Source organism: Symphodus melops, assembly GCF_947650265.1.
Source record: "Symphodus melops genome assembly, chromosome: 18".
Lineage (NCBI taxonomy): Eukaryota > Metazoa > Chordata > Actinopteri > Labriformes > Labridae > Symphodus > Symphodus melops.
The window spans coordinates 9863184-9884984 of NC_136708.1; the positions used below are offsets into that span (position 1 = coordinate 9863184).

The 21801-nt window shown below is 42.6% G+C and overlaps 1 protein-coding gene across 4 annotated transcripts in view; it reads left to right on the forward strand.

Annotated features, from left to right (window-relative positions):
* Positions 1–21801, forward strand: part of nhsl3 (NHS like 3) — a 38803-nt gene that overhangs the window by 16430 nt on the left and 572 nt on the right. For 3 of the 4 annotated variants that reach the window (XM_079367347.1, XM_079367346.1, XM_079367349.1), the window contains 7 exons: positions 15747–15905; positions 16098–16141; positions 16264–16402; positions 16952–17059; positions 17150–17316; positions 17412–17615; positions 17793–21309. In XM_079367347.1, the coding sequence (XP_079223473.1) occupies positions 15747–15905; positions 16098–16141; positions 16264–16402; positions 16952–17059; positions 17150–17316; positions 17412–17615; positions 17793–21309 (4338 nt within the window). The remainder of the gene's footprint in view (positions 1–15746; positions 15906–16097; positions 16142–16263; positions 16403–16951; positions 17060–17149; positions 17317–17411; positions 17616–17792; positions 21310–21801) is intronic. The other variant, XM_079367348.1, reaches the window with a different exon arrangement.

Genomic DNA, 21801 nt, shown 5'->3' on the forward strand with positions numbered 1-21801 from the left:
AAGCTGGGCTAAGCCTTTTGATTTCTCTAACCGGGGCTAAGACGCTCTCTTCTTGGTCCTCCTTTGAAGATTCCATTTACTGTGTAGCACTGACTCCCTGCAGAGAGCTCAGGCAACGTACAGCTGGATGAAGAGAAGATGACTTTTTGTCTCTGCTATCTCGCCCTCCTACGCCTGGCCCCATCTCCTCTTGCAGCCCTGATCTCGCACATCCTGTTGCTGTTTCTCTCTTTGCATCTCGCTGCCGTCCTCCACTTTTTTATGCAGGTAAGAAAAACACGCGCACAGGAAAATCTCTTTTTGCATCTATACTTCCTCCAACAAGATACAAAAATTGAATTACTTCTTAAACAAACCCACGTCTGTTTGTGTAACTCCTGTTTTGCACTTCATCTCCGTCCTGAACTTACCTTGGAAAATCAAAAGCCTATAATCTGTTTAGAGTCAGTGGAAAGCCCCGTCACTCATCAATCGTCTCCCCCGTTCCTGTGACATTAGGCTCCTAAAAACTTGAAGGCACCATTGCCTCTCTTCAGTCCTGCCTGTTTTAAATGGCTTCGCCTGTTTTCACCTGTTACGTAACCCTTTCGTCTCACTGACGATGTCTTTGGAAATGTAAGCGCTGCAGATACCTCGGCCCGCCATCCTCTCATGCCCTGCAGCAGAAGAATGCATTTGCAGTTTGAACATTTTTAGAGCGTGCAATTGTGGTTAGTCGACATACCAGAGTCCTAAGTTAAGCATAGGAATTTTTTGAACCTATTGGAAGGCATCCTCAAAGCACTTTTAAATGAAGGAGACTTGCTTCTAAATGAATCTGAACGCGTTAGAAAGTCCCCTGCTTGCCAAAAGAAAACCTATGTTGAGAGTAGTTTTATGTTTTCTATGTGATGACTTGACCCAAATTTCACTCAAGCTGCCAGTGGGAAAAAAAAAATCCTATCATTTCAGTGGTGGTTAGGAGCAGTGTTTGGCTCATTACTTATTACAAAACTGAACTTTAATTGGTACCTGAAGGCAGTAATGCATTAAAACACCTATTACGTTCCACATGCATTCTTTTCTTAATTATGGCTTCACTTATCTGCAATTTACCATGAACAGCAGATTAAATGACTAGTGTAATGTGAAAGGGGTTTGTCTAAGCAGCACACGTACTGTACAGAGACTCTCCAAAAGTCAAACTCTCTTCATATTGCCAACTTGTTCAGTAATAGGATTTCAGAGTCCGACCGGCCCCAGCAGAAAATAACAGACGTACAATCGCTCACTATCTGGAGATCAAAGTGGAGAATTTCAGCACATGGACTCTAATAACTCCCCCCACTCACCATCATAAATATAATTTTTTATATCTAATTGTATTATATATATATATTATTATTATTATCTTATTTTACCTCATTTCATTTCATATTTTACCGTACCTTATTTTATCCACATCGCACCGTGGAGAGGGGGGAAACGTAATTTCGATTTCACTGTATGTCGACAATAAAGTAAACCTTGAATCACCACCACCCTTCAGTTTGTGGAGACCAAAAATGATTGCAATGAACACAACTTTGAGGTGAATCTTTGTGATGTTTCTCTTTAGCTTGTTTTTTTGCCCCCCCAAAATACTGTAGTCAGAAATATCGTTTGATGTGTTTCGAGTTTAAGACGAAATATTCAACAGCGTGTGTAGATGGACTGACAGAAGAGCAACGTTCTGCTTTATAATACTTGTGTCATTGGTGAGTTCAAAAACACTGCTTACAGTACGAACATGCAAAGTATCTCCCCAAAATGTGTTAGTGAGAGCGATCTCCCACTCTCCAGTATCAGAAGCCTCGGTGTGTGGCTCGCTCTGTAATGGGAATCCGTCCAGTAGCTTCCTGCACGTGATGCAAAATGAAATTTAAAGCATCAGATCTTACCATTAAAAGGTGCACACAGACCTGCGTGTGAGACCACTCTAAGGTCATTATTTCACCTCTGCTCATGGTGTGGATTTCATGTTTATCCTATCTTTCACTTCTGATGTTAGGCTCTCCTTTTTCCAACATCACTGTGTCCAATCTGTAATGGGAAACTTGTGACAGTCTTAACTCAGCACGTCCTGCTTTGCTGACGTAACAGAGAGAAAAAGTTAAACAAAGATGAAACCTTTCTTAAATCAATTTAAGCATCTATTTAAATGTTTGGACCAGTCATCCAAAAGTGTTCACAGAGTTTTCCCTTGAAAGATCAATCTGGTTTGCTAACCCCTAATGATTAAGTGAGGCATGTTGTATCTCTGATTACTCACTGTAATCGAACATATTGAGGACATATTCTCATGACCAGCAGCTTTTCAGTTAGACTTTTACTTTTCATAATACTTTAGAATATCCAAATAAAATGCTGTACGCTTCAGTTCACAGTAACATGAACACATTTAAGCTACAGTTGTCTTTTCCAAAACAGTGTGAAGTGATCTGTTCATAGAAAGTGAAGAATCTGATGTTGATTGTTATTTAGTTGTTTTGTTTTCTCACCACATCGCATGTTCATTAAAGAAATATTAACTGCATGTAAACTCATTTCAATCACTTTAATACTTTCATGTCACCATCTATAATTAACCCCAACAACTTCAATCATGTCGTTTCACTGGTCGGTGTGGAGGTTGTTCCGAGAAGCCAAAAAACGAGCGCCAAGCAGATGGTGCCAGCCTCAGCCACCTTTTCTACTTCAGTGTTTGGCAGCAAGTTTACTCAAACAAGCTGTCCTCTTTCCACTCTGATTTACGAGTGTTTTCAAACCGATTCAGTCGGAATGGTTTTGACTTGTTTACCAAAGGGAAGCTTAGCTCATTTAGCGTGCATAAGGGGATTTCAGTGAGGAAGAGTGACGAGGAGGTGTGTGTGTTTCGGGGGGGGGGGGGCTTTAATAAAAGCTCACAATTTGAAAATTGAGATGTTTTCTGTTGGCTTCAGAGAAGTGCAGACACACACACACACACACACACACACACACAGCAGACTGATTCTCTGTAGGTCTCAGTATAACCATATGCACATTGTGCTGCTTATTTTGCTGACGAGCAGAGTGGTACTCAATGCCTGTGCATGTCTTTGTGCATTACATCATGAGTGGAGTTTTGACAACTGAGTGCATTTGTTCAAGCTTAATGTGTTCAGTGTGATTCGGATGACACAGTCAAATGAAGTTAAAGTTGTCAACTTTCCACTCTTAACTCAGAAGGGTTTTTTTTGTTTTTGTTTTTTCAGCTTGACATTTCATAAACATACTTGAGATGATATGACGAACATATTTTCTTTGGTCACATCATCCTGAATGCATAGATGTATTCCCCCCCCCCCCCATTGTTAAAGAGCTTTATATTTCTATCTCTCAGCATCTTGTGGCTGAATCACATGAGGATAATACATTTTTAGCAGACACAGAGTCCATGTACAGATAAGAACAAGGGACATTTGTGTCACAGAAAACTCCATGTCTAGAAATCTTTACAGTCTCTTTAACTTCCTTGAAAGACTGGGAAACATAGAATGACGTGAGTGACTCTTTGGTACAATGAAAGTCTATGCAGATACACATTCTTATGTTGTCGGGAGACAAACCAGAATGACACTTTTAGATGTTGTGTTATTATAGAAAATGGTCAAAGAGAGAGATTTTCTTATGAAATAGACGTCTGTATATCATTGGAAGTTTTAACGTGATTATCTGTCCGTTATGGATCTGTGGCAGAGTAGTGATAGCGATCTTTTAGTTTTCTGTACGTCTGTCTGAGTGGCAGAGAAAGCATGTTGATAACTTGATAGATAAATACATGAAACCACTGAGTTGTTCTGAAAATCTTGAAGTGAATGTCAGGCTGACATAAGCATGTTAAGAAAACTGGAGCGGCATGCAGCATATTCCTGCACACACAATTTAACATGTGTCTCTTTGTGGCTCAAACATGAACACTGTCAAATTTGTAAAATATGTTTAAGCCTGGTTACCCATCATAAACATTTTTGAATTACAATTAGAGATTATTCTATCCCTGTGCCAAACATACATTTAAAGCCAGGACCAAGTTTGCTTGGAACAGCATAAACAGAAAATAACTTGTAAAGTCCAAGTGCCAGGGAAAAAGGGCGAACTAATGTAGTTCCTTGAGTGTCCACTAGGGCACCGCTCCAAAACCACTCGAAAGTCACATACACACCCATTCAAAAAGGCCCATTTTGACAGTAGATATAAACACGTTTGAAAAATGAAAAATGATTTTTGTCTGAAGAGTTTTTTTTTTTTATGTCTTTATCAACACTCACTGTTTGGGGTTGAAATGTTTTGATCACTCATCCATTTTGATTTTATGAAGGATAAGAGGGGCTGATATGACTGCAAGTAGTAGCTGTTTGTTTGGAGGCTAAATGCACACCTGACCTCCGCCTCTTTGGGAAAAAGACAGACAATTAAAGACTGAGAGATTTTTTGGCAGTAACATTTTTAATGTGCGTTATTCCGAGAATGACTGTTTTACAAGTTTAGTTCAGTCCAGTAGATTTAGTCTACTGTCAGTACGACCAGGGGGCATTGAGCTTGTCCGGTCCTGTCCTGCTCTGCTCCGAGATGAGTCTGTACGGAAGCTCCTTGTCTCTCATTAACTCATCAATCATTCTAAATGAGACCATCCACCTTTAGGGAGATGTGCCCTCAAATAACCTAGAGCACCTGTGCCTTTTTTTTGTGTTTCTCAAGGACTTGTTTGTGGGACATCCTTTAACTGCTCTTCTAAAAAAATCTTTATCACAAAATCTTTAGCATAGCCGTGGCCTTTAACTTTTTATCTAAAGAGTTTCAACTTAAAAATGTGACGTCACTGAACCTACTTCTGGAATTCATTTTGAATTGGTCTCGTCTTTTGAATAAACAGATTTGGTTTGTTATAGACATCTGACTCTGTGAATCCTCGTTTGAAACGTACACAGTAAGTCAAGACTGTTTTTTTTCTGCGGTCTGCTGAACGTCGGTGTGCTGAAACCATGTCTGTTGTCTCTCTGGGTGGCTTTGTCTGGAGGCTCTCAGTACCCTCTAATTGTCCTGGGTCACTCAGAGTACTCACTCCCACAATTGGCAACAAATCAGTGTGTTATCTTGTTATGAGACAGAAGATGAGTGTTGTGAACAGTGGCTCATCTGTGTCTCCGTTTTAATACAGCTATATCTTTTTTCATTGTGTTTCCTGAGCTTCAGTTCAGCTTGCAAAAAAAAAAAAAAAAAACCTCTTAAGTTCAAACTGCAAGGACGATAACAGCACCTCTTCCATGAAGAAACAAACCGGTACCCCAAATCCTCTTCTCAAGGAAGGGGTGAATGAGTGATTGGTCTTTTTTTTTTTAAACACAGCCGGACGTGTTGCAGCTTTTTGTCCATGTTGGTATTCACAAGTGCAGTCACCACATCTCAGAAAGATGCTGTGTATAGAGGAATAGATCTCTAGAGAGGACAGAAGACACCAGAGAGAAACTAGAAGACCTAAAGATATCTTCTAAATATCTCTGGGCCTCTTTCAACGATATCTTCTTAAGAATGTTTTTATGTTGTTCTTGAGAAGATTTCTAAAGAAAAAAGCCTCCCCTGTCAGATTCATCAATGTCTTCTTAAATGAACGTTTAATGTTCGTTGAATTGAATTGAAAACGTGTGCATGTTGTTTGCCAATTAGCGTAGGTTAACGCCCCCGATGCCCATAAAAGGGCATGAGCGCAGCGCCCTGCAGACACACGCACGTTGATAGCAAAAAATAATGATAATTAAGGTTGTGGAGAAGCCTGTAGGAGCAGCAAACAGCAGTGTTGTTTGCAGTATTCAGCAGTGTGAGTAATGGTTACACAGGAACACAGAAAAGATGCATGGGATGAAATAAACTAAAAATATAAATAAATTAATAAATTATTGTATGCCTATTTGATTGAAGTGTCATGTGTTTCTTATTTATTTTAAAAGACCACTTGGATTGGTATGATCACAAATATCTGTTAAATATTTTATTAAACTTACTATTCAACTATTTCAATCTGCAAAAAAGCAGATTGAAATTCAATTCAATAACCAGTCATTTTGCCAGAGCTGGTTACCACTCAAGGCACAGAGAAGCACCAAGCGGTCGACCGCAAGAGCAGCGACCCGCATTCACATTCATACGCCCCTGAGCAGGGGGAGCAATTCGAGGTTAAGTGTCTTGCCCAAGGACACGTCGGATTTGTTGCTCGCAGGAGCTGGGGATCCGGTAAGAAGACAACGACTCTGCCAACTGAGCCACAGCCGCCCCAGAACAACCGCCTATAAGAACCAATCCCACATAAGAAAAGATTGATGGATCCCAGAATGGTTAGTAGGAATGTGGAACAAATGTGCTCTTAAGAACAACGTCAATGACACTTGTAGTTAACCTGCAGAGGGGCGAAGTGTCTTGTGTGTTGTTCCACTTTAATGCCCATGTAAATGTTTCCCATCTCCACACTGACGCTCTTCAAAAAGAAATGTATAAAGAGCAGGAACATTTTAGAGGACAGCCTTACAGACACATGAATGGGAGATTGGGATTTTAAAACTCCAGAAATTTTTTTTATTTTAAATATAATATTTATTATTATTTTGAATAAATTCAACCTAAAACATGTGTACTTTATTATCTTCAGCTAAGTTGATACTGCCCAGAGTTAACCCCAGATTTGATCAAACTGTCTTTCATATCCCATATATGGCATATGTGACAAAGAGTTAAGATAGCATCTGTCTCTTGTGTTAACACAATTAAATGATTGGTTAAAGAGGCCTATAATGATCACACCATTTGTCACAACAAAATTGTTTCCTTTTTTCTTTGTTTCCTTACTTTGCCCTCTTCCTCCCTCACCGTATTTCAACTCACCTTCTCTGTGAGGCCACCCAAAGGAACCCTGAAATACAGATGGCTCGTGGCTAGTGACAGTTTGATGATGTATGTCCTCTGCCTAGTCTGTACCCTTTTCTTTTCCTCCTATTTCCTTAGCTTCCTTCTTCACCTTCCTTCAGTCTCGACCTCTCCTTCTCCACATCTCCAGCTGTCATCTTCACACTCTCTCCAGTGTCCCTTTACTGCTCCCTCTACCACTATACAGTAAGCTCTCATCTGAACAACAACAAACAAGCCTGTATCAGACAGTTCATGTTTTATTCTCTGCAGGCCACCTGAACAGATGGTGCAACGCTCCATATTATCATAACAAGGTACATGAAGAATTCCACGAGATACAGTATGTGCAGGTGGGTGGAGGTTATCCTGCCTCGCTCTCTCCCTGGTTAATACGACACCAGTCAATGTAGTGGAGCTCATAACTCAAGTCAGGCACAGCAGCCATAGAATACAAATCAGCAGAGAAGCAATGAGGTGAATAATGGCACCTGTGTTTGTGTGTGTGTGTTTGTGTGTGTGTGTATGTGTGTGTGTGTGTGTGGTGGGGCCGTTGGAGGTTTGTTGCTGGTCACAATTTAACCCCGTCTTCCTGTACTCTGACAGTTTCATTACCTGTATACGATGAAAGCTGGGAGTGAAAGACGTGCGGTGTTGTGGTCAGATTCAGCAGACCAACATACCACTGCAGACTGCAGGCCACTTCTGTGTGTCCTCCAATATGCTGTGTAAAGTGCAAACCCATCTTTCAGTAAACTATTGATGTGCAAAATATTGAATTTACTTGTTCCACTAGATACTGTCTGTGTGAGCTGAAAAACGAAAAAAGAGGAAGAGAGAAGCAGAAAATACAAGCACATAAGAAGTGCTCACAGCCTGTTGGTATCAAAAGTGAAGCTGATCATCCAATCAATCAACCAACCAACCAATCAAGTGTCAACCAACTGTTATCTCAATACTCTTTACAAACACTTGGTCTTCATGGTCGTACTGTTTGTTATATTATTATTAAAGACCCAACATATGCAGTACAGAAGTGACCTCAACCTGCAATCCTTCTAAAGGCCAGAAGGGGGCAATTTTACCAGCTGCAAAAACAACTTTATTCTATGGAAAACTCTGAGAAATAAGCCTTCTTTTCCCCTTTATTTATATCAGTTACATTTTCCTGATGATTGCTTTATCTAATTTCCCAGTTTGGAGTCTGTTCCCTGTTAGCATTGTGCTAATTTGGGTAATTATGGTACAATTTGCATATTTTAAAATTATTTGTCAAGGATCTGCGTCTCTTTGACCGGGCATGACAGCAGAAACATGTTGATGAGCTATTGATTTTTCTTTCGTCGCATGTAGTTTCTTTGTTCTTTGTAAGGTGTTGTTGAATAAACCTCCCAAATACATCTTCTGGGATGAGGGCGCTCTGACTCTTGAACAAGTGCCTGTTGTCCTCAAGTTTCCCACAGCTGTGTTATTACACAACGCTCCACAGGCTGCGCAGGTGTGTCTCAGAGACACTACAGTACATGATCATAGCTGTGACCCTATTTTTTATCTTCACAGCTTTGTCCCTGCCGACCCCATGACTTTACTTCTCATGTTTAAAGAACGCATGCACTGAACCACACACCCCTTGATTTGCAAACGCACAGTGGCAGTTTTTCAAGCCCGGTCGGGCATGAAGTGAAAATCCTGTTACTCCTCATGGCCCACTGGCTCGAACGCTCACCAGATACTGATGTTGACATTATGACAAAGGCAGTTCAGCTTATTCTTTCTCTCTGCCTCTCTGTTTAGATCATTTCTCCCCGTTGAGAGACGAAGATGTTAGGTGACCTCATAGTCGATGTGGTAACTGTATCGTGATCTTGAATAAGTGGGGTGTCTCTTAATGTCAGAGATTGGGCTTGGTCAGTCCAATGGGAGTCATCATTTACATTTAGCTCTACATGTCTACAGTGAGCGTCATAATCTGATGACCTGATGTTTTTGCAGTGTCATGCTGTCGCTGTCGGTGCAGCGCTCTCTGGTGGAGCAGTCCATGACACGGTTTTTGTACAAGACGTTACAATTATCCATGTGATCTCTTTTCTGTCTGCTCTGGTGAGACGTGATATATTCCTCCTTTCTATTAATAAGGCCTGACCCTTTTTGTAAATGATGCAGTAGTATTATGTCACATGTGTCTTCTCTCTCCTCGGAGTAGGTGTGGTGGGTCAAGTTTGTCCCGAAGCTGCTCGCTGGTTTTTAAACACTCATTTTACTCATGAACCTCAGTTCGCTGGAGTCTTTACTCGGCTTGTTATGAACACGTTTCATCTCTTCTGCGGCTCATGTGGGGCTTCGAAAGTTTGAAAAATTTACCTAATGATGCCATCATTTGTCATGAGTGAAATTTGATCATCTAAAAAAATAAAGCTGAAGTGCAGCCATTTCTGCCTTTGAGCAACGCCTAAAACCCTGCACTTTGCACGCCCTATTTCATTAAAGGCAGAACATGTTGCTCATAAACGCAGCAGATAATCAAGTATATCCTGTGTAAATAATTGTCTCTCTGAGTCATGACTGTGAGAAGCCTGAGTCCTGAGCTGTACGGTTGTCAGAGTCGTGTTTACATCACGTTTACATGGACGTGACAGACGTGTATAAAGCTGTTTTATTCAAGGACGAGAAGAAGAAGAACATCGTCCACTCACTGTTTATTTGGATGTTACCTAAGTGTCTTTAGACCACGTCATTCAGTGTCAATTCATGTGTTAAATGAAGCTATGAATGTGCCAGCATTAGCCTGCGAACACAATAATGCCGCTTTAGCAAAGGACAGTTTCGTCCGCCACTTGAGCTCAATGTTGCTTAATTATGGTGTGTTCTAATTTCACAACTCCTACATGCCCACTTCAGTGGAGAGAGGGGTTGGAGGTGTGTCGCTGGAGGAGAGTGGAGGCTTCAGATAAGCGGAGACGTCACCAAACAGAAGTTAGTTTTGGTGGTGCTCAGGGGCAAAAATCTACTGGATGAAAAAGTCGCTTATTTAAGAAACAATAGAAGTACAGTGAGGGCCCACTCAGGTCTCCTGGCATTGTATTGTGTTTGTTTGTTTACTTTAGTCTTCTTTTATGCTCTGAGCTTCAGGAACAGTCATACTTAGACTGTGACATCAACTTTTGTGTCCAGAAATACTAAAGACTTTTTTGTGTTCACAAATGTTTTTAGTAAATTGATTATGCCATTGCATTCCCATTCTAAAATCTTTTTCTATTGAAATCCACATCATGAGGTGGAGATCAGAAACAAAGGAATGACATGTCAAAATCCTTATCATTAAAACGAATGGGGCTCGTGCTTTGCCTTTTCACATTTTAACAAGCCTGTTTGTTTTACTTGGCTGCCTGTGATCTGAAATGTGGTCGCCATCTAACCGGCTGTTGAGACGAGTGATTTAGGATGATTTGAGTCTGTAGAAAAAGGCTGTAAAACATCTACGAAGCCATGAAAAAGCTTCAGCACTTCATTTGAAATGATTGATTGAAGGTTTATTTGGCAGTCAACAGTTGAAATTTAGCATTCTCTCCAGAATGCATCGATGATGAAAAAAAAAAAAAGAGAGAGAGATTTCATCCACATTAGGAAAAAGTTAGCATATGCTACTTTCCTCTTTTGTGATGTGGTGTTATGTTGCTTGTGTGGTGGAATGGTTTGTTGTGTGCACTGAATCAAACTCTTCAAAATGCCTCCCTCTCCCCTCTGGCCTCTCCCCAAAGACCAGATGGTGTCTCTTTAGGCCTTCTAATGAATATTGATATGAGGGGTGCTGGCTAACAACAGGGTGCTTAGGCCGGACCAGACACCCTAAAATTGGCACTTTGTAAAGGTCTGTGTTTAGTGGTAGGGATTTGTTTTTTGAAGAACGGTACCGTTTGAAATTATAGAACCGTGTCACTGCAGAACAAAGTGTTTTTAGATGCACATCACCACATTTGAAAACTGTTTAAGTCATTTGGATAAAGAGTCACTAAGTATGATTATCATACAGACGATGCATCAAGCGTTCTCGAGCAACAATGTAAATGAAAAGAATCGTGCACAATGTTTAAATCCAAAGATTGATGAGCACATGATGCTGAAACAAGGGGAAACAAAAGTCAGGTGCGAGGAAGTTTAAGGTAAGCCACTGGTAGAGTTAATCCTCTGGCATGACTCCAATGTTTAAAGCTGCAGCTCCCCAAGTCCTCAGCTTGTTCCAGGCGTCACGAAAGCTCATTCTGAAGTGACACCCGGCCCCGAGGCACCGGGCTCTGACTCTGCATGCAGGGATGCAGGTCGCACAGATTTCTTCTCCACTCCATCCATTTCTAAGCATCAGGTGACATGAGTAAGCGAGGAGGGATGGATGAAGCTAATTGTCCCTCCAGCTGGTCTCGGTGTATGAGCCAGCTGTAGCCCCCTGATGTGCCTCTTTTTTGTGAATAAACATCTTTTCAGGGGCCAAGTACTCCAAAGTGCTGCCTCTCTGGCAGTGACACAATCCTGAACACAGCATCGGTTGTTTGTCTAGCAGTGAGTCGGCCTTTTTTAGCAGATTTCTCCCCGTAGCTGTGTTGTATTTCATAGCCTCTGCAGTTTGTCGGGAAACATTAGTAGGCAAGCAGGAGCTCATCTGCACACAGAGCAGCGACGATGAACCAAGGATGTGTCAGTTATAAATAACTCCAACTAGACCTCTGTGGCTATCAGGCACCGGGGCAGACAGGAAAAAGAAAGCCAGCGAAACTGAGAGATGTACTGTAAGACAGAAGAAGGAAAGAGGGAACTGTGAAGCAAAGAAAGAGAGCAGGGCAAAACTTTACATCCATCATAATGCTTGTTTAGCTTCTTATGATGAAGACACAACCTTAGCTGTCAATTATAGCCCCTGCAGTCTTCAGATAATGAGACAGAGTGCCAGACAGATGCATAATGCTGCGGGCTTTCATTAGGAAAAAGGACAATGACAAAGAGAACTAACTCGCCCTCAAGTAAATCAAAGATGATGGCTCAGTTATAGCTGTTATTATGGCTGTAATAGGAATTGATAGCAATAAACTAAAGGAGTAATGTGTCTGTTGTGGCACACTGGCCCATAGAAATAGAGTTGTATGACCAAAGCATGAGAAAGCAGTCATTTCAAAGTTTACCATTTATGTCCAAAGAAATACAATTCTGAATTCTCTCTTAAAAAAATAAAATTAAAAACCTCCAAAAAGGCTGGAGTCATTGGTGACGGTTATCTGCCACGAGCTGATGTGTGTGAGGAAAGTTGGACAGTGGTTGAGACGCAGAGAGTGAAAAAATGTACACAAAGAATACATTGAGAGCAACCAAACACACAGCGATGAAATAACCAAGAGACGATAAAGACTTACAGTTAATAGAATTTAAAAATAATGAAGTCCCGTACGTAACTTTTGAGTGAAGGTTACTTTTTATTCCAGATTGTTCCGTGGTGTATGTATGTAAGCCAAACAGTCTGAACTTAATTCATCCCAGTTCTTTAAACCTGTGTGGAGTCAGACTCCCCTCAAGGTCACAAGATTGTTCCATCCAGGTACGCTCACTTTAGCTTTTTTTAAATGTGTCTTTATACTTTGACATTTTATTTTCTTAAAGATTAAAAATATATATATATTTCAAGTAATAAAAAAGGTACTTCACTCGTTATTGTGTCAATACAATATCACACGTGCCTGTCTGTGGTGAATGAAGTGGGGGTTGTGGCTCCTGAAAGCCAAACTTTGACAGGCGTTTTGCTGGGGGGGGGCGTCTTTTAATTCGACAAAAGAGAGGGAATCGCAATGAAGAGAACCAGTGTGAGCAACACAGGAAAAAATAGAGGGAGAGAGAGAAAGAGCAGAGGGGGGAGGGAGGAAGGTATCAGACTCAGGGATAAGGCAGCTGGGACAGGCTGCTTGGCTGGAAGCAGATCTCATTGTGCACTTGTCTTTCCCAAGTCACTCAGGAACACTGCAGAGGGAGGAGAGAGCCTCTCACAACAGTGTGTTTACTGTCGCTCACAGACAAACTGCTGTCAACCTTCTGAGGGCATCCGATTATTATTTTTTTTTTTTTGTCCTGTATTAAATTTATTCTCCACTGACAGAAAGAGGACTTGTTGGACTCTGACTTTACAACTGCATCTTGATTTTTTTTTAAGTCTCCTATGGCGCTGCTGTAGGCATGGTGGTCTACTTTAGGAAAAGCATCCACTCTCTGCTGTCTGTCTTCAAAAAGAAGGGTGAGTGCTGAGTCACATGACGGCTGTAGCTTTGACTTTAAGCTCGATCTCAGAGTGAGGTTTACGGTGTTAAGATGACATTTTGCTCTAAAACTTGAACCCTTGAAAGTTTGTAATTCACAGTGGAGGTAACGAGGTGGTGAATTTGTGAAAAACATTTTCAGTAAGTCCAAACATGTGATGAAGGCCTAACGTGCATGTCATTGTTTCTCCTTTTTCTCTCCCGCACACAAACAGGCACACTGGCCTGTAAGAATTAGCATCGAGGCAATATGGGGGTCTTCTCTAATGAGATAAAGAGCTTAACAGACTTTTTCGGCGATCATCTAAATTGACCAAAGTCCTGAATCTCCTGCAGGGGTCTGGCAGCATTTAATGATTTACCACCTGATCACAACTTCAAGTCACATTCAAAGTTGAAATATGCAAATCGCAGTGGCAATGTTGGTGATGAAATTGGTCCCTATTCCTAAGATTGCATCAGGCAGTCCCAAGTTCCCAACTACCTGAGATTTCCCACAGCTGTACACAGGGGAGGGCATTGTGTCTGGACCGCCTCACCTGTGTGAACGCAGGACGACAGGGGTGTCTGTTCTGCTGCTCACACCAGCATGCAGAAGTATGTGTATTCAGATTCACACAATGTCACCTCACCAGGTGAAACTGAGAGCCTGGGTGTTGGAAGTGACAAAAGAGAGAAAGTGAACACCTCAAGTGACCTTTGACTCACTTATAATAGAGAAAACACCTGATATAACTTAGATAACCCTCGTATACAAAAGACAGCCCAGTAATCATTATGATCATATTTATAATCACTTTTTCAAAACAAAAAGTTACAAAGTGCTTTACAGGTATAAAAGACAAAGGAAAAATAATGTCATACAGGCATATAAATATGCATACATCCATATCCACAATTAGGCATACAGAAGTCACATATGGGGGGAATCGTGTCAGACAAAAATAAGGTGGATTTCGAAAGAAGTGAGTTTTTAACAGCTGTTTAAAAGAAGCCACAGATTCAACCCATCTGACGCTCCATCGAAGGTTATTCCAGGTTTGGGAGTGAGGAATTAAAAGAAGCTGCTGATCAGATGGCTGAAGAGGCCAACCACTACAGCAAGGCTGTAACAGCTCAGAGATATACTGTATGCAGGTGCCAGGCCATGCAGGGCTTTCAAAGTTATGAAGAAGATTTTGAGGTTGATTCTAACAGGTTTCGAACAGATAGTGAAGCGAGTCATCGGTGACTCATGATTTTGTTTTGGGAACAGCCTCGCGGCTGCGTTTTTGCTAACTGACAGGTGAAAGAGGATTGTGTGATACCAGAGAAACGAGAGTTACAGCCATCTAACAGAGAGAGTGTGAAACCCTGTGATGTGTGTGGATAGCAAAGGTTTTATTGTAGCAATATCTCTCAAAGGAAAAAAAAAAAGACTGAACATTTGATAATGTATGCTTCGAAGTGAAGAATTTGATCATTGAGAATACCAAGGTTCCTGGATGAGGGCTTAATGTTATTTGCCAGGCGGTGATCAATTTGCTGCCTGACCTCTTTTGTGAAGCACTCAGGGCTGACACAGAGTTGCGTGTCATCGCCATAACAAAGATACAACAACACAGTTAAGTAGATAACACAGGAACATAATATCATTTTAACAGAATAGGTCTAAGGACTGAACCCTGAGGGACCCCACCCAAGATACAATATATGACAAAACTATTAACTATTTATAAATTAACTTTAAAAATGACATGTTTTATTCTAAACCTGGTTTTAAATTACACATTAGATCCATTTACCTTCCCCTGCCAATTCAAACACACACTCTGCAGTTAGCTATTACTGAACCAAAGCTGCATCATTGGCCTTGCGAGCATTGTCTATTTTGACTACTGTTCACTATGCATTGTTTCATTTGCAAATCTTAAGTCCTGTACAGTATTGATCCTTTGATACTGACTGAAGCCATGGGAGAGTCGATTCCCATGCAGGAGGTCACCCTTCAGGGGGTCAAAGGGGCATCTTTAAATGTGGACAATCCAGATAATCTAATCCTTCATGGACGAGGGAGAAGGAGAGAAACAGCAGGAGATTAACCTGGCAATTTACTAGTCTAAATGACTGTTAAGAGCCTGTTCAGGCTGCGACGTCTGTCTGCCCAACTGCTTCACTGAAGGGATTTGAAGAGTGTGCTGCATCACACCAGGTTGAGGTGCAGAGGATTCACTGAAAAGCTGATAAATGATTTGGCCTGTGCACACCTGTTGAGTCTGTTTAGACATGTTGGTGTTTATGTACCTGTGGAAACACTAACCTGTGGCAAATAAAGTTCAAGCTCTTTGGGTATTTAAGTGTATATATACATGTATTTGTTTTTGCTCAAAAGGGAACATGGTAAAGTTGTTGATGAAAGAAATTAAAAAATGTTCCATTATTTTTGGCCATTTCATGCCATTCTCTGAACAATCAATGTTAATTGGTATGCATCACACAGGTCAGTCACTTCATTGGTCTTTTCTTCTGTCATACCAACAGCTGGCCTGAAAGGTAATGAGGACCAGAAGAGGCTGACCGTCCACTACAGCACCTCTCAGCACTACCAGGAGAATGTTTTCATTGAGGGCAGCAGGCCACAGTACCTGGAGGACCTACACACAGAGGCCCAGGAAGGCCTGAAGATACTACAGCAAGAAGGTGAGACAAGTCACAACAAATAGAAAAACATCAACCATATTGTTTTTTGAAAGATGTAAATTTATTTTAATAAGAATCACCAGCTGTATTTAGTATATTAGATTTACAGAAATATATCTGAGCGGTTGTTTAAATCCAAGTTTTTGAGTGACTTTGTATTAAGATTGTTTCTTTTCTGATTGGTTGGTACAGAACACAGGAATGGACTTAACTTCCCTGACAATGAGAGCATTGCTGTAAGTGCCCCAGAAGCTCTGTGGATCATGTTTCCTTCACTTCCTACACACTAAACATGCCACCTAACTAAACACTGGTGTGTGTGTGTTCGTGCATGTTTGTGTGTGTTTATCCGCTGCAGTCGACAGATACTCTGCGTCCGGAGCAGAATATCAGCTCCAAGGACGGAGATTTCTCTCTGGAGTCGAGATCCACCGCAGGGAGCACTGATACCACAGTAACCTCTGCTGTGTCGACGAGGCCTGTGCTCACCCGCCAAGGTAAACGCCACGCAGCCCTGTGCCACGTTTCAAGAGAGAGGAAGTCTATACATCTCCTTCTATTCTAGTGTCAGTGCAGCAGTCCAAGCTTCTTTTTTTTTTTTTTACTTCAACTCACTGCTTTACAAAGAGTCATACTGGAGTGCTTATTTAGCATGCATGTCTCACTCCCAGCTGCTTCGTGCCTCTGCATTTATGGTTTATTATCAAAGGAGAAGGAACTTTACACACATACACACTCACAGGCACACACAGCTCAAGGTTTTTTTTTTGGTAACTCAAGAGTTCTAAGCATCTGAAGACAGCACTGTGGCTGCCGCCGCACATCACAGCTGCAAGGTGTGTGTTTGAGTGACTGTCAAATTCATATTCTGATCCATATTTCAAACACCCATATTTAAAATCCTTTGGAAAAATCAAATTGAATTTTCTACTCGACTTGGTTACAAGGCATGTGTTCACTGCTTCTGTCACTTGTCCATTGCCCGAAAACACAACATTACATGCATTAAATCTTCTCAAATTCACTGTTTTTCTTCTTTCACTCAGGTTCTACGTTCAAGCCCCTAAACCCAGTAAAACGATTGGACAGAAGCAGGAAAAGAAGCAGGAGGACCACCATCATGGGTATTCCCAACCAGGTCCAGAAGGAACTGGGTATGTCAACACCCTTATCTTTGCTCATCCTAGACATCATGTATCGTCGATTGAAAACTTGTTAGTTAAAATGATTTGCCCTCTTTCCAGCATTGCACAGAACCTCAACCTTCCAGCAGCTTGCTTCCACTCAACCCCTTGATCAGGACAGACAGGACAAAGACAGCCAACCGAGTGTGGTTGTTACTCCGACGATTGATGGAGGGACCCCACTCGCAAATAAAGAGGGAGCGAGGGTGCATCTTTCAGAGTTTGAGGTAAAAGGTTCCTCACATGGAATAAATGACTCCATAATCGTTTTACATTCAGTGAAGTTCCATGACTAAGGAATGGTCCTCTCACCAATCCAAAGCAGGATGCATCCAGAGATGAACAGCTGCTGAGGAAGCACCTACGAGCAATGAATCAAGACGAGCAGCCCTTTCACCACCAGGGTTTTGGCTCTTATCACGGCCCCACCTTGAATGTGAGACCCAAGTCCCTTGCAGTACCTGGCATGACCACTTCTTTCAGCTTCTCCTCTTCAACAATGCTGAGCTTCCTCCAGGAACCCCAGGTGAGAAAGAAATTAGTGACAAGAAAAGGCTTTTAAGTTAAAAGGCGTTTTCTGAAATTTCAGTCTTGCACATCTTTACTGTTACAGTCCTGACCTCTTGAAACTTATTCTAAATACTTTATCAATTCCCCAGGGGATATTTGGGTTTTTAAAAGTCTTACTCTTTCTTTTTTTAAGGGCCCAGTGATGTCAATTTCTCCTCAGGCCACTTACTTGTCCACAATCATACCAAATGCGGTCTTGCCAGCCTCGATTGAAGTCATAGAGATTGATCGCAGCAGCAGCCGGACACGTGGCAGCAGCGTAAACCACGGCGGTAGTGTCCGCACTGTAAGCAAGAGCAGCCTGGCATCCGGGGACTCATCGGTCAGCCCTTTGCTTTCCAGAAGATCAGATGGTGATGGTTCCCAAGCTGACGATTTTCACAACTACTCCACATACATGCCCATATCAGATTCAGGGTCAAACTGGAGCAAGTCCCAATCTTCAAAGGCCTTGATTTCACACTCCTCTCCTGTATCCTCTAAGGGCAGCACACATAGTGCTAACTCACAGAGACTGGGCCTGAATGGGCAGGACAGCCTGGGAGAGCACTCTGGTGGGGACAATGACCTTGTCAGCCTCCGTAGCTCAGTAAGCATGAGTAGCAGTAAAAGTGAAAATGTTTTTACAGGTCAAGGATGTGAGTCTGGTCTTTCAGAGTCAGTGGCAACTGGAGAGGATGGGAAAACCAAACAAAATTTCACTCGTAGTCTGTCTGTTATGAAGACCAAGCAACCCCCAGCACCTCCAAGGAGAACAAACTCTCTGCATAGTAACAGGATCAGGAGCAACTGCAGGGTTCTGGTTGACACCAAAGATCTCAATGAATCATTGTCTGGAAAGTTGGCAAATGATACAGAAAATACTGTCACAAAGGATAAAATAACTTCATTGGATAGCACTAAGATCCCCATCCCTATATCAAACTCTACTGGGTCCATTTCCCTAAATGCGTCCAACAGTCCCTTGAGCCCCACACAGGCCTCTTCTAATGTAGCAGAAAAAGCTCCAGAGCCCAAGTCAGAATGCACCAACTCATCACCACAGAAAACTCCCTCTGAAGGAGGGAAATTTGAACGTACTATGTCCCCTTCCAGTGGTTACTCAAGTCAGAGCGGCACACCAACACTTTCCCCAAAAGGGATCTCTCCAACCTCCCCTGAAAAGCAGAAAAAGACACCAGTCAAGCCAGACAGATCAGTGTCTCGGGCCTCCTCCTCAGCAGCTTCGCCTTCCTCCTCCCTGACCTCGCTTTCATCTGGTACATCTGAGTCGGTCAATCTGCATATTTCCACATGTAGCCCTAGTCCACCTCCACGGGGATCCTCCCCTGATGCTTCTGCTAAAAAGCTCGCCCCAAATAACACTTCTTCAACTTTCGGAGTTGAAGTCAGAGAGCTGCTAAATATCCCACAACCTCCCAAAGTCAAAGCACCATGTCCTCCTCCCCCAGAGACATGGGTCCACAACAGACGCTCCTTTGAGCTGCTGTGTGGTCCTTGTTCTACTCTCAGCAAAGGAACCCAGAGAGTACCAGAGATACAGGTGAGCTCAGTTCAGCAAGCAGACGCTCAGGCTGAAGTCAGCAATGAGATGCAAGCATTAGACAAACAATCAACTGTAGACAAATCTGTCTACGACGCATCAGAGAGCACAGCCAAGCCAGAGACATTGTTAGAAACAGCGCCTGACAATGTTCACAAGGAGGTGGAGAATAAGGATTATCCAGACATCCAGCAAGATTCAACAGATGCATTTGTTGACACGCAGACACAAGAACTGAATAGTAGCCATGTAGTCAAGCTTCCTGAGAGTCAGGAGACAACTCCAAAGAAAGAACCTCCTCCTGTCATGACAAAACCCATGTCACTACTGCACAGAGAAATAATAGCGTCAAAGCATTCCTTGATGAATGAAGAACAAACCCAAACATGTAGCAGAGCAACATCAGAAGCTGATGAACCTCTAAAGAACACTTCTATACAGTCACCAGATGAGGTTTCGGCTTTAGTTGACAAGAGTGAAAATGAGACGGAAAACAAAGACGTCAAATCCGTGCAGACAGTCCCTGTAGATGTCCCCAAAATGAGTAAGATCTCACCACCACCTTCCCCTCCTCCGGCATACCACCCTACACCTCCTCTGTCAAGAAGAACTCCTACTTCATCAGTATCGATGGCGCCGGAGGATTTGGAGAAGGTCCCGGAAGAGGGCCACGTCATAGAGTCTTGCTGGCCACCCCCTCCTCCTCCTATGGAAGGGGACTCTGTTTTTGATGGAGGAGAGGAGGTTGACTTTCCTCCACCTCCTCCGCCCTTTGTGTCAGAGAATGTGCCAAAAGTGACGGACAGTTGTATGACAACGCTGGATCTTTCAAAAAGACATACAGAGGAAGTTGATGACGCGATGGAAGATTCGAGCGAAGCCGCGGCCTCTGTCCAAGAACAAACTCCAGATGCGCTTCCTGCTGTTCCACAAACTGACACTGTCAGCAAAACAGAGGTTGACGTACAGGTTTCAAGACACAACACCTGTGAGGAGATTTTTGGCGGGCAAGAGCAGAATATTTTGCCTGTTTCTGACAAAGCCCAACCAGTTCCACCAGTGGACGCACCCATTTTGGAGCCTATCACAATGGTCGAGAACCCAGCACCAATCTCTGCTTTAATTTCTTCAAGCAGTTCTCCGAATAGACTCTCTCTGAAAATTGAAAATCAGTCTCCCTCCGAGCCTCCAGTCAGTACCCAACCTCCAGTTACTATCCCAGTAGCACCTCCATTACCGGCAGAGAATTTAACTCCTGGCGTTCATTTCAGAAGGCAGCCCATTGTGGCAAATCGAGACACCAGGAGCAAAGAGCTTCTTTCTCGCCACAAAAGTGCACCCATTCCCAAAGAGGATGCGAACATACCTTTGGTCACTCCCTCCCTGCTTCAGATGGTTCGTCTCAGATCTGTCAACATGACTGATGATATGGAGAAAGCTCCATCAGAGGACAAGTCAATCAACCAGGGGGTTCAAGCGCTTGAAAATAGCTCGGTTGTTACCCCAGGACCTCAAAGTATTCCACAAAAGCCAATCCGCAAGTCCCTGTCTCTGAAATCCCCCCCAAAGACAGCTCAAACATCTTCTGTGGCACTTAACGCCCCTTCCATGCGGTTACAGGAAGCCATACGTATGAAAACTGCTGCCATGTCTTCAAGAGAAGGTTTTCCAACCCGACTGGGAGCGAGGTCATCAACCTACAGCTACATCAGCGAACAAAGCGCTTTGTCTCAGAAGTCACCTGAAGTAAATGACATGCACAAGTCCCCAGCCACTACAGCCAGCTTTATCTTCTCTCGGAGCACAAAAAAGGTCATCATAGAGACTGCTGCTGCCTCCTGCCCTGAAGCTCAGGCAAGCCTGAAACAAAGCTTGGCCGCTGAGCTTATGCAGATGTCTGACCAATCAAAGGCCGTCGCCCTCTCCAACGATGGGGTCAAATCTGACAAAGTACCTCCACCTGTGGCAAAGAAACCAGCCCATGGCAGCCTCAGTCCTCCTTCACAGAATCGTCCTGCTTGTTCAGCAAAGATGGACGTCAGTGTCGGAGGAAACGGGGCCATTGGAGTACAGAACGTGAGAGGAATACCGTACCCCGAGACAACAAGTAAGATCAGCATTTCTATTGTAAGCATGATTTTCTGCCATTATGTCTGAGAGTCAGGGCCTCATTAGTGTGTTTTGGTGTATTAAAACAGTGTAGCTGCTGAGTGTGTATTCTGATTAATGCTGACTTATTCAGTGACGGCAGAAATCAAAGTAGAACCCTCTATTATCATGAAGAAGCAGAACAGAAATTCTAACAGTGCCATTACAGTATACAACACAGCACTTAAATAATTGCCTACTCAGGCACATTTTCAGCTCTCCATACCAAACAGCACACGCTAGTTTTTCTTTCACATCGACACAACACATGCTGCGGACTTGCCTTCAGCTTTTACCAGCCAAATGTGCAAACGTCCTTCAGTCAGCCTTAACCCAAAGTTCATGATCATGTCTCCGTGACTGAATTTGATTAGGACAGAATACCCATTACATGTGTTCCTGTAACTGTATTATGTTGATTAATGACCAGCCTCCCCTTTTCTTCCTCCCT